The 13,322-nt window shown below is 43.8% G+C and overlaps 1 protein-coding gene across 1 annotated transcript in view; it reads right to left on the bottom strand.

Moving 5' to 3' along the window:
• CRTC1 (CREB regulated transcription coactivator 1) overlaps window positions 1-13,322 on the bottom strand; it is a 1,948,027-nt gene that overhangs the window by 1,864,552 nt on the left and 70,153 nt on the right. Inside the window, exon 2 of the mRNA XM_044053956.1 lies at window positions 4,644-4,760. Within this exon, the coding sequence (XP_043909891.1) occupies window positions 4,644-4,760 (117 nt within the window). The remainder of the gene's footprint in view (window positions 1-4,643; window positions 4,761-13,322) is intronic.

The raw sequence follows: 13,322 nt of genomic DNA, 5'->3' as shown, positions 1-13,322 counted from the left end.
CAGCTATTATAGGATGAATTGAGACTTAAATAGGTTTTGGTTCTATAATTCTTAGCACTATAAGCATAAATGAAAAATTAATTTCAACTTTTTAAATTGGTAGAAAATGTTATGGCACTCAAGCTTTACAAACAGTTTTTTAACACTATATAATGTGAAAAGCTATTTACATGAGGTACTGCAAGGGGTTAATTAAGGAGGGTATTTAAGGAAGTGATGTAGAAGGCATTATTTGTCTGATGAAGTCTCTGTGATGAGATGAAAGTGCTTACATTATTTTACTGGCTTTTTATATTTTAGTAAATTTTTTGAAGCTGTTTAGTTGCGACTGGAGTCCTTTCAACATTTATTTCTTTTCAGTCAAGTTATTTCACTTTGGATATATAAATGCAGGTACTTGCACACAGTATGCAGACCATCAACTTGGAAAAGAGCTCCAACTGTCTGCTTGGGATGACATGACTGACGGACCTTGATGTTTTGCCACAGATGGCCTGCATCTGTCACTCCTGGGTTTCTGGGTACTGGCTAAGGCTCTTGCCACCCCTTTTTAGGCGATGTTCCAAAGATCAAATTACCACCGTAACAGCTATAAATAAATGCAATCGGAGGGTCATGCTGCTCAACGCTAGAAGTCTAAATCTCAAGATGCACTCGCTCAAAGCACTCCTCAAAATGAAAAACATCCGACATTTGTGCTGTAACAGAGACCTAGTTTAAAGTGGCAGAAAGCACCCTTGCACTACCAGGCTATAACTCATTCCATACCTTTCAGCCCCAAAACATGGACCGAAGCTCCAAAAGCAGTGGTGTCTCCATATTCATAAAGGATATGCACACCTCCAGACTAGCAGCCCAGCATAACGCATCTGAGATACTTCAAGTATAACTAACATTGGGTAAGATGGCAATCCAGTTCATAGCCTGCTACAGGTCCCCAACCATGTCCCTAGACTCTCACTCCATGTTCCTAAGCACCCTGGAATCTATCAAGGTCTAACCCAACACTCTCTTTTACTAGGAGACTTCAACTACCCCTCCATCAACTGGGAAAAACTACTCAAGCACCAATACACTGGCCCAATGCTTCCTGGAATTCATCAATTCCAATACCCTGGACCAGCTCATTCTGACCTCCACTAGAGGAAGCAACATCCTTGACCTGGTTATTACTAACATGGGTGACCACTGTTCTACACCAATAGTCAATCCCTCCCTAGTCAGATCAGACCATAAACTAATCACCATGGAAATCCACATCTCACCCATACCCTCCGCAAAGGTAACCATCTTGAAAATTTTCTCCAAAGCTAACTTTGGACTCCTAAACTGGGGGTGGCTAACTTCACAGCACCCATGCCAATGGAAAATAGCTGCATGACTGCCGAATCATACACCAATGCACTGTATGAACATGTACACAAATGCATGGAACTAGCCATACTCAACAGAACCAAAACGCTCGCCTCCAAAACAAAGGAAGCCAATCTGGTGGTCTCCTGCGATTAATAAACTCTACAACAGAAAGAAGAAACTGTTGCAGAAAAAGGTCAAGTCCCAAGACTGGAAAAACACCCTTATTAGCCTCAACAAAAAGTTGAGATCCCTCATCAAATCCTGTAAAGCCAGCTATGAAGGCAGAATTGCAGCAGACACTAAAAACAATCACAAAGCCTTCTATAGCTGTATCAAGAAGCTCCTCGGCAATACCTAGACTTGCTCTGAGATACTGCACAATGGTACCTCCTATACCAGTCAACAGATATTGCCAACATACTGGCCGACAGATTCAGTGCCAACTTTACCCCTTCCCCCAAAGGACCAATCACAATACTGGAAGAATGCCAGGGACCCAGCATTACTGCAGTACAGGTTAAAGCTGCATTGTCCAAGGCCACAAATACAGCTTTCATGAGACCCGAAAATATCCCTGGCTGTGTTCTACATGAACTACAAAGCGAACTGGCACCACATCTGTGTGCCCTGTTCAGTCACAGGCTCACCTCAGGCTTTGTCCCTACCGAATGGCGCACTGCTACAGTCCACTCTCTCCATAAAGGGAAGCGACTACAGACCTTGGGAATTATCGCCCCATTAACCTGACTAGTCTGATATGTAAAGCTATGGAGATCATCATCATGGACCTGATTAACAAAGATAGAGGAAATCTCCAAACTCTAGACCCCACGCAATTTGGCTTTGTGAAAGGGAGATCATACCTGCTCAACCTGGCTGACTTCTTTGAGTCAGTCACCAGGGCTGTGGATGAAGGTAAGGTAGTGTATACCAGCCTACCTCGATCCGGCCAAGGCCTTTGATACCATTCCTCACTCGGGGAAATATTGATAAACTCACCAAACTAGGCATCAACCCCTATATCATTACGTGTGTTGCAAATTGGCTCACAGATAGAACAAATGGTGTAAAAATAGCTGACTCCAAGTCAGACTGCCGACCAGTCATGAGTGGAGTCCCCACAAGGATCGGTCCTGGGTCCTCTCCTGTTTGGCATCTACTTCTTAGAAGTCCAGGCCAACACAAAGGGACTCTGACTAACCAAGTTCGCAGACAACTGCAAGCTGGGAGCCATTATTAACTCCCCAAGTGATGCAGACATCCTACAGAAAGGCCTCACTGAGACCAATGACTGGTGTTGAAACCATGGCCTTAAGCTTAACGCCAAAAAATGTGTAGTCATCCCCTTTGGTAAAACACTCAGTTCCCACTAAAATTACCACATCGATGGGAGCCCATTGAATGCTAAAGGCGTTACAAGAGATCTGGGGATGCAGGTTGACAGCAATCTTGCCTTCGACCACCACATTGCCACTGTGGTCAGAAAGTCCTTCTATGTGGCACACCTCATTACCAAAGGTTTTGCATCCAGGAAGAAAGAGGTAATCATCTCTCTCTATTATTCCCTCATTAGACCAATCATCGAGTATAATGCCCCATTTGGCATGAACCTCACTAAACACCTGCAACAGCTGGAGAGGCCACAGGAGTACCTCATGAAGAGGATCACAGGCATTAAACACATGTCCTACATGGACAGACTCAAAAGACTCCAGGTATTCTTCTGCCTACTTAGAGGCGATCTCTGCTTGACTTACAAAGCTATGCCTGACCCAGCTCTGTTAGAAATGCTACATCTAAAGAAATCCCAATCCCTCCACACCACACATTTCAGAGACCTTAACCTCATTACCACAATCAATAGAATATGCTGGAGAGACAGATTCCTCACCCAGAGACTGCCCATGCTCTGGAGTGGACTTCCCATACATGTCAAGCAGAGCACCTCGCGGACTCTCTATTGCCCATCCACTCATCAAGATTTCTGTTGAAGAAAGTTCACCCTCGGGATCACTCCAGTGGCTCTACCTGATAGACCAACTGGGAATCAACGTCGGGTGGCATGATGCCAGGGCATTTCTATGGGTTAGGCTTGTAAACGCTCCAAGGCCATTATCCTAGTACACACCTATGAATCTATGAACCTATGAACTCACCTACAGTATGTTTTTGGGGAGTCTACTTGAGATTAACGAAATCTCAGTAGACCGAATTTTAAAACACTAAGGCGAAAAGTTTGACGTGTCAAAATGAGCGATATGTCAGAATGCCTACTCCCGAATGCTCGACAGTCCAACCTGTGCAGAACAGGAAATTCGCTCTTATGGACGTTGTAGTGTGATTTTGGAACTGGTACCTACAAGTAGCAGGGGGCTTGGGGGGGGGTGCAGGGGGGCATAGTCCCCCTGCAAAAACGTGAAATGTAAAGGTATGTATGTTAAGATTTTTTTCATAGTGTATGTTTTGTGTTAGTGCTACAGGTTTAGATTAGTTTAGATGGTGGACGGGGATGTGGTTGAGGGGAACTAGGTAGTTTTATTTTGAATGTTGCGTTTTTTTATTTTGTATGTTGCTTGTGTGTGTTGTTGTCTGTATGTTGTATGGCAGTTTGTCGGGTATGTGAGGTGTCAGTTTTGTGTAGTGTCAGTGTTGTCGGCTCTGTGTTTTAGAAGTCACTTCGGTAATCTCAAGTAGACCCGTTTTTGGGATATGGGAACAACCAGAGCACCCCCACAGAAACGACAAACATCTGCACAGATGGCACCCAAACCAAGAAAAAAAAATTGAGTAGTGCCACTAGTAAAAAAGGACTTTGCTTATAAGATTTAACAGCAGTACAGTTCGATTAACTCAGTTTCCAGGCAGAGTAAAACTCCACACATTACATTTACTAGCAGACACTAAAGTAGCTAAAAGCATCAAATGTGCTATTTAATGCAGAAGCAGACTTCAACAACTTAGAAAGGATTACGTGCATTCTGAAAACCCATCTTTGACTACACTTTCTTTTAATCCAACAAAACATATACATACAACAGAAAACACATCAGTGACACTTCCTATTTTAATTCTAGCAATGACACATGGTACAAATGCTGCTAAATTTTAAATCAGCCTATTAGACAGCTAATATTGACATCAACTGAAAAAAAGCATAACTTCTGGAAGCCTATCAGATGACTCTGACAAAAGCTACAAAATAACGAATTTTCAAAAGTCACAAGCTCTGTTGGCTAGTTGCTGCAGATTTTCTGACTGGCCTATGCTGAATGCAAATAAAAACTTACTTGAAAAGGAAGGTCAATAGCACTGTTACCGATTTGGTTCACATTTGGCAGGGATCCGCCATAGTATTGACCTCTGGTCTGACCCAACTGCAAATACTGTGTCTTCTGTAGCTGTAACTAAGAAAAAAAAAATTAAACATTAACAACTTAAACATGTTTCAACTACTATCAAGCTTTTACTTTCAATGATCACTTTGTGTACATTACGACAGTCTTACAAAGCTGTACTTCACTACACAAAATGACACCCTTTGGAACATAGTATTATTTTCTCAAAGCTGAATATTCCTTATAACGGACTACTAAACAAAATCAGAAACCTCTCCTGTAATCTCAGGCACCAGAACTGTACAATTTAACATATGTTATATATTATCATGCACCACAAGCATTCCAAGTCTGGTTATGATCTGCAACTCGTATTTTAGGACTACACTGACCTGCACGGTATTAAATCTGCCAGTAAGTAAAAGAAAGTACAGTTTTGTACCTACCATAAAATGTAGATGTTAGAGTGTGCACCCTGCTGCAGTCATCACACTTGGGGTTATCCTGTCGTCAGGCGGTCCCACAGTCAGCCGGAATTCCAAAGTCTTGGTCCGGCGTCGGTTGCTGTCGCTTCTTCCCTGACATCAGTGCGCCAGGGGTATATATAATGCATCCAACGCCATTTTCTTCAGTTTTTCTTGCACCAGATGTCAGGTGCCCCCAAAGAGGTGGTCAGTAATTAGTACCAATTTAAGAAATTTTAGCACAAACACAAAATCCCTCCAGCTAAAAGCAAATACATCAGGAAGGTATTGTAGAGATTTAGCCAGTTAGATCAGAGGGGATGGAGGGAGGGTAACCTGGACTGCAACAGCGTGTACACTCCAACATCTACATTTATGGTAGGTACAAAACTGTACTATGTTCATCGTGTTACCCTGCTGCAATCATCACACTTGGGTAGAATCCCAAAGCTAAGGATGGGTGGAGGAGTCAGAGGGGGCTAGAAGGCCCTGCAGAACTGCAGTGGCGAAGCCAGCTCTAGTCTTAAAGTGGTAAGCGATAGTGTTTGGTAAAGGTGTGTACTGAACTCCAATGTTGCCGCTTCCAAAATCTCCTTGGTAAGAACCCCCCTGAGGAAGGCTGTAGATATAGCTGTTGCCCTGGTAGAGTGGGGCCTAAGGGTAGCAGGAACTGGTTTTCCATGATGGGTATAGCAAAAACGAATGCAATGTCCTATCCATTTGGAAATGGTTTGTTTTGATATAGCCTTCCCTTGTGAAGTTGTAGCATAGGATACAAAGAGTTGGTCAGATTTTCTGAAAACCTTAGCTTTATCCAAGTAGTAACGAAGTTGCCTGTGAATGTCCAAGGAATGCAGGAGTCTTTCTCCTTTGTTCTGTGGATTTGGGAAGAAGGTGGGTATAAGTGGATGGTTTGATTTAAAGCCACACTGGAAACCACCTTAGGCATGAATGAAGGATTAGTTTGTTGAGAAACTCTGTCTTGATGGAAAATGAGGAAAGGTTCCACTGCCACCAAGCCTGCAGCTCTGAGACTCTTCTGGCTGAAGTTATTGCTAGCAGCAGGGCAGTCTTCCATGATATAAACTGTAGATCTGCAGAGAAGGCTGGTTCAAAGGGAGGTAGCGTAAGTTTTCCAGAACAAAATTGAGGTCCCATGTTGGTGTAGGTGCTCTCCTGGGGGGCCTAATGTTTTTTGCCCCTCTGAGGAACTGCCTTAGAAGTGGATGTGAAAATAAGGGTGGATCCATGTTGTAGTGGGCTGAAATAGCTGATGCGTGGATTTTAATGGAAGAAAAAGAAAGTCCTTTGTGCAGCATCTCAGTTAAATACTGTAGGATCTGAGGCATGCTAGGCTGAAGTGTATTTTGGCCTTTAGCTTGGTTCCAGGCGCAAAACCTTTTCCATTTGTCCAAATAGGCCTTTCTGGTGCTGGGCCTCCTAGCTTCCAGAATAACATCCATAACTGCTTGGGAAAGAGGAGCTGGCTGGATGCTTAGGTGATATGCCATGCAGCCAGATTTAAGGTTTTCAGCTGGCTGTGTAGAATCTGATTGTTTTGCTGTGTGAGCAAACGGGCAATTTGTGGTAAAATCAAAGGTGGGCCCTGGGCCATATTCCTTAATAGAGGGTACCAGTGCTGGTGTGGCCAGTCTGGGGCTATGAGTATCAGTCGTGGTCTCTCCTTTCTGACTTTCAGAAGCACCATTGTGAGGAGAGGCAATGGAGGGAAGGCATATACTGTCAGGTTTTTCCAACTGAATGAGAGTGCGTCCACTTTCCAAGCTTGATGGTGAAGTGTCCTTGTACAAAATTTTGTTAGTTGATAGTTTTGGGGGCTGGCAAACGGGTCTATGTCTGGAAGGCCCCATTTTTGAGTTATCATTGCAAATACTTGTGGATCCAGTTTCTACTCGTGGGGATCCATGATGTTTCTGCTGAGGTCGTCTGCCAATGTGTTCTTTTTTCCTGGCAGGAATTGAGCTTGCAACTGAACTTGGTAAGCTAGTGCTGTGTTCCACAAGGTCATCGATTGCCTGCATAGAGGGTAGGAGTGTGTACCCCCTTGTTTGTTTATGTACCACATTACTGTGGTGTTGTCCATCCTTATTGTAAGTTGTCCTGGATGCAATAGGTTCTTGAAGGCTGTCGGAGCATTCTGTACAGCTAGCATCTCTTTTTGATTGATGTGCAGATTCCTTTGATCTGCAGTCCATATGCCTTGAATGCACTGTCCTGCCATGTGTGCCCCCCAGGCATAGTCCGATGCATCTGTTGTCATAGTTTGCCTGGCTGGGGGCAAGGTGAAAAGCTGACCCTTGAGGTGACATGCCTGTGACCACCATAGAAACTCCTGTTGTAGGCAGGGAATGAGAGAGATCATTGTGTCCAAGTTGTGGCTGTGTTGAGACCATACGCTTTTTAGGTACCACTGTAATTTCCTCATATGCAGCTTTGCAAATGGTATTAGTAGTATGCAAGATGCCATGAAGCCCAAGGCCTGCAGGATTTTTCTTGCAGGGAGTTGGGTCTTTGTTGCCATTGTTTTGAAATAGAGTCAGTTGTAGTTGTTTGTCTGGCGTCAGTTAAGCCTTCTGGGCCATTGTATTCAAGCTGGCACCCAGGAATGTCATATTTTGTGAGGGTACTAGTTTTGATTTCTTTTTGTTTACTGTGTACCCCAGGCAACTTAGAAGAGGTTTTACAAAAGCCAGATGTTGTAAGAGGATGTCCTTGCTTTCTGCTTGGATGAGGCAGTCGTCCAGGTATGGGTATATTTGAATTCTTCTTTGTCTGCAGTATGCAATTACTGGTGCCAAGCATTTTGTGAAGACCCTGGGCGCAGTGGATAAGCCCAAGGGCAGTGCAGAGAATTGGTAATGGGTTGAACCTGCAATGAAATGGAGGTATCTTCTGCAACTTTGTCCAATAGGGACATGCAGGTATGCCTCCTTGAGGTCCAACGTTACTAGCCATGCTTTCTTGCTCAACATGGGAAGAAGCTGCTGTAGTGTTAGCATCTTGAATTTGGGTACTTGTAAGAAGGTGTTTGGAATTGAAAGGTCCAGAATTGGTCTCCAGGCATTGTCCTTTCTGGGGACTAGAAAGAGTCTTGAGTAAAATCCTTGGCCTTGCTCCCGTGTAGGTACCAGTTGAATGGCTCTCATTGTCCATGAGAGCTGTAATTTGTTTTTGTGCCTCTGCCCACTGATTTAGTGGCAGGTTTGCCATTCCTCTTTTCATTGGCAAGGTGTGGAAATGGAATCTGTATCCTCGCGAAATTATGTCTAGGACCCATAATTTGTGACAATGTGCCAGTTGTCTGAAAAAAAGTGTGAGTTTTCCTCCCAAGGGAGCTGCCAAGAGAGTGTTGCTTGGCCAGATGAGGTGTAAGTCATTGAGTTTGCCTTCTAGTAGTTTGGGGCCTGTCTTCTCCTCCCTTCTGTGTTGCAGTGCCCCATTGTCGAGGTTTGTATTGGGCTTGTGGTTGTCCTCTGCCTCTTGAACGTCTGTATTTACCCCTCTGTGGTCTGTCAATAGCTGGAAAGGACCAATTTTTTGTTGGCCAATTTCTGCTGAAGCGAGGGGGCTGTACCTGTAGAAAATCTTTGACTGTCTACATAGATTTTGCCTTATCCGCCATTTTCTTTAAGACTTCTTCTGCTTTAACTCCAAATAGAACATCCTGCTGTAAGGGAGCATCTAAAAGCTTTGCTTTAACATGCTCAGGCAAAGTTTGTTCCTTTAACCAAGCATGCCTACGTATAACAGACCCAGTGACAGCTGCTCTGCAGGAAGCCTCTAAAGAATCAAACCCACATTGTAAAGTATGTTTGCCCACCTGTTCAGTTGCATGCAACAGATCCTGCATTTCTTTCAATTCAGACTGTTGAGGGAGTGTACTCATTTTTTTGTCTTAACTGAGACATTAGAAATTGCTGATATTTTAGCATGTGAAATTGGCAATTTAGTGCTCTCATACCTAGAGTGGCTGAGGTGTAAACCTTTTTCCCCCACCTGTCTAGTGCTCTGGAGTCCCTTTCAGAGGGTACAGAATTTTTTGCCATAGAAGCCTTAGCCCCTTTGGGACCCTGGGAGATAGTCTCTGGATCAGCAACAGGGCTTTTATAAAGGAATTTGTGGGAGTCGGGCACTCTATAGTATCCGTCTGGTTTGGCAGGAGCAGGAGGCAGAGACTCTGGGTTCAAACTAGATTCTAAGTAAACATCATCCACTATGTCTAAAACTGGGGGGATGGCAAGTGGTCTGTGCTGGGGGAATAAAAGAAACTCTCTGAGCCTTTTCTTTGAGTCAGAGTAGTCCTGACCTTCCCAGTGAAAATGTTCCCTCATAGTGCGTAAAGTTTCCCCAAAGGAGTAGTCTTCAGGAGGAGAAGCTGAGGGAACAGAATCCTCAGAATCTTCATAAGGGGAAAAGGAGTAATCTTGGTCCTCAGAGGAGCCTGAGGAAATAGACACTTGATCAGAGGAGGCATAATCTTCCTCTTGTCGGGTGGGGGTTGGGAACCCCTGATTGAAGAGATCAAATCTTCAGCCATTTTAAGCATCTGTTTCTTAGGCATGGGGCCTTGAACGGGAGACTGAAGTGCAGTCTTTTTTGGTTTAATAGGAGTCTTAAGCTTAGGATATGTTTTTATGGTGAGCGTCGGTCTGAAGACGCCTTCAGAAACCAAAGGTGTTTCTGCAGTACCGACATCTTTTTCTGCAGAGTCGTCGGTAGGGCCTAAACAAAATGGCTGCATCGGCCTAGCACTCTCCACCGAAGGCTCCGAAGCAGTCTCGGGTTCCAAATCTGCAGTAGTCAGGGGCTGCGTCGGAGCCTCACTGAAGACCAGTCAACCGGAGACCTGTCCAGCCGAGACCTCGGAGTCTGGCTTGGGTCTAGGCTGCCTGTCTTTATCCTTGCGTTTTTTGTGCACGCCGGTAGTCGGTTGCTCCGACGGCATTGTGTAGTTAAATTTTCTACCGAAGTAGTGTCGTGCGAAATCAAAGCGTCTTTTTATAGTACGTTTATTAAACCTAGCACAAAAACGACAACCAGTGACGTCGTGGTCTGGGCCTAGGCAAGGTATGCAGTAAGAATGAAAATCCTTATGAGGTATTTGCTTCCCACAAGAAATACAATTGTTAACTTTTTCTGACATCGGTCTGAGGCAAGAAAAGTTTCCACAATGGGGTACTTAGCTTTATTGAAGACTTCGGATCTGAAATTCGACTTCGAAAATCTCAGGAGTCGGCCGACCGGCACTTGCGAGCTGCTTCTGCTTTGGGCACCGTGTGGCAAGAAAGACTGGAGAAAATGGAGTCGGATGCATTATATATATCCCTGGCGCACTGATGTCAGGGGAGAAGCGACAGCAACCGACGCCGGACCAAGACTTTGGAATTCCGGCAGACTGAGGACCACCTGACGACAGGATAACCCCAAGTGTGATGACTGCAGCAGGGTAACACGATTTTTTGTCTTTTTAATAATTTCTACATAGAAAAGTGCTGTGCGAGCCCAGTAAAGGAAATGAAAAGATCCTGCCTGTTATGTTATCAGCCTGGGTACTGGCAATCTGGGAACAGAAGAGCTAGCCGAAATGGGGCAAGGGGCAAGCAGCAAACTGATTCACCTTTTCCTACAGAAGAGCAGAGAGCTCACCATTCCCCCATATGCTTGTCTGCAAACATACTAATTACATAAATCTAGGTGGGTGAGGTGGTGATAATATGCAAGTGCAACTGTTCACTATTATCTCAAAGTTTTTGAAAGTCGGCTGCTGGGGATGGCAGAACTAAACCTGCATCAAGCGAGAACAGATGCTTTACCTGACTTTATTCCACTGATATAATTAAATGGATGAGGAGTTCCCTTGTGGAAGGAAGGATATCAGCTGCATTAATTGTAAAGAGATCCTCTTCAATACCGTCCAAGTTTCACTGATTCATGTTAGGATTCAAAAATGAAAGCGTTTGGTTGTTACTGCACATTACACTTGAGGAGCTAGAAGAGGTCAAGTGTGAATATGACACTCTAAGGTCATGGGAGACGTACAGCATGTTCCTCCCTTCCAAACAAAGACCAAAGGGAAAGTCTATCCAGTGGTCTTACAGCCCAGAGTATAAGCAAGATCACTGGGAAGGGCCAGGTAATTCTTTCCCTATCTGTACTTTGAAGAAGTAATACCTAGGAATGAGGAGGACCTACCAGAAACCTGGTCTTGGGAGAGGAAATAAGTTGAGGAATTTGGGTGATACATCACAGAGAAAAAAATGTATGGTCTGGTCCACAAAGACAGAAATCACAACTTTTACCTCATTATTCTGATTTGCTAATTTAAATGGCTTGCGTAGACTTCAACTGTGTGTGGGCAGAACACCAACTAAACATACTACCGAGTCAGTGAACTGAAACACATGTGCCACACATTTCTACTATATCCGCAATATTGCCTTGTCGTTTAAGGAACCGTTTCTCCCACTACAGAGGCTCTCACAAATAGAAATGCATGTGCAAGTGGCTTCATGGTTAGACTTCCGCAAAGCCATTTACCTAGGAGTGCATTACAATTTAAAAGCAATTAAATATTGACTTCTTTTGACTCAGCTAATTTCCAAGGGGAATATCCTCTATGTCAGATCAGAAGGATTTCCTGACTTTCGTGGAAATAGGATGATCAAATGCGACAGCTGTCTGCAAAAGTAACCGTCTCCTAAGGCAGTGTCTGTCTTAAGATCAGTACTATTTATAATATATGACGTAAGAGCAGCTTCCCTCCCTATATGCTACTACTAAGAAGCACTTTTCTGTACTTAGAGACAATTTTTGCTACACCAGGTATGTGCATATTCCAGTCCTTGCTGGAGCCATTTAGTATTACAGCAATAACCCACGCCTGGGTGTGGGTAATGCTGGATTTACCCACGGTTGGCGTGGTTTGGTCCCGAGGGAGAAGCCCGAGGGACCAAACAAAGCCAACCGTGGGTAAATACAGCATTACCCACACCCAGAAGTGGGTTATTGCTATTATACCATGACATTATTTAAGAAAAGTAACTATTACTTTTCTTAAATAATGGCATAGTATAATGCCTGTTTACTGCCCTTCCGCAGATGTCTGGCATCCGGCAGTTCTGATGTACTGCGCGCCTGTGCAGTACATCAGAGCTGTGGGCAAAAGCAATGGAGAAAGCAAGATCTCTGTTGCTTTTTTTTTTACTGTTTCGCTATGTTAAATGGGTTTAACATAGCAAGACAGTTTTAAAATAAGCAACAGAGATGTCCATTGCTTATTTTAAAACTGTCTCGCCATGTTAAACCCATTTAACATAGCGAAACAGTAAAAAGCAACGGAGATCTTGCTTTCTCCGTTGCTTTAAAACCTGTCTGCTATGTTAAATGGGTTTAGCATAGAGACAGCATTAAAATAAGCAACGGAGATCTCCATTGCTTATTTTAAAGCTGTCTCGCTATGTTAAACCCATTTAACATAGCGAGACAGTGTTTTAAAAGCAGAGTTATACTAATGGAAAAAAGTCCGGGCGACCGGACCATTTTCCATTAGTATAACTCGATTTACAATGTGCACGCTGGCCAATCAGCATGCACGTTTTGGGGGGGTCATGGTATAATAGCAGATAAGAAGATAAACCCAGACTGCAGTTGCTAGCAAGTTTGATCAACCACACTTCTCAGACATTGCAATGTCCAAGCAAACTGGAGAGAGTCTTAGCACTGATACAGGAGGTACCTCACTAGTTACAATTTTACATTCAGAGATGGTTCCAACAGCTTTCAACCTGGGCTCTATCAAACAGACAATTTACAATCCAAAAGACACTGTAGGGGTTTACATTAAGTTTGCAAAACTTTTCAATAATACCAGTATGGGAATAGTAACAAAAGCCTTGCCCAGAGTGAGACATGTATGAAGTTTGCACCAACTGCCCCACTGACTACAGCATCTGAAACCTTTTCCAAGAAACATACTAGGTTCAGAAGACTGGATCTGCCCTTCACAAAACCAAAATGATAGGGGGTCCAGATCAGGTAAACTGCCTAGGTTTGCACAAATGACTTCTGCTCAGATGCATTTCATGGCTCTGCATACAAGGCTGGTGAGGCTGACGGGCAAGTAATTACTCAGGTCCTTAGAGGGACT

This window comes from Protopterus annectens, chromosome 13.part0 (assembly GCF_019279795.1).
Source record: "Protopterus annectens isolate FY-2018-M chromosome 13.part0, PAN1.0, whole genome shotgun sequence".
NCBI classification, from domain to species: domain Eukaryota; kingdom Metazoa; phylum Chordata; order Ceratodontiformes; family Protopteridae; genus Protopterus; species Protopterus annectens.
Note: the sequence above shows the minus strand (reverse complement) of the source record. Positions and strands in the feature narration are given on the sequence as shown.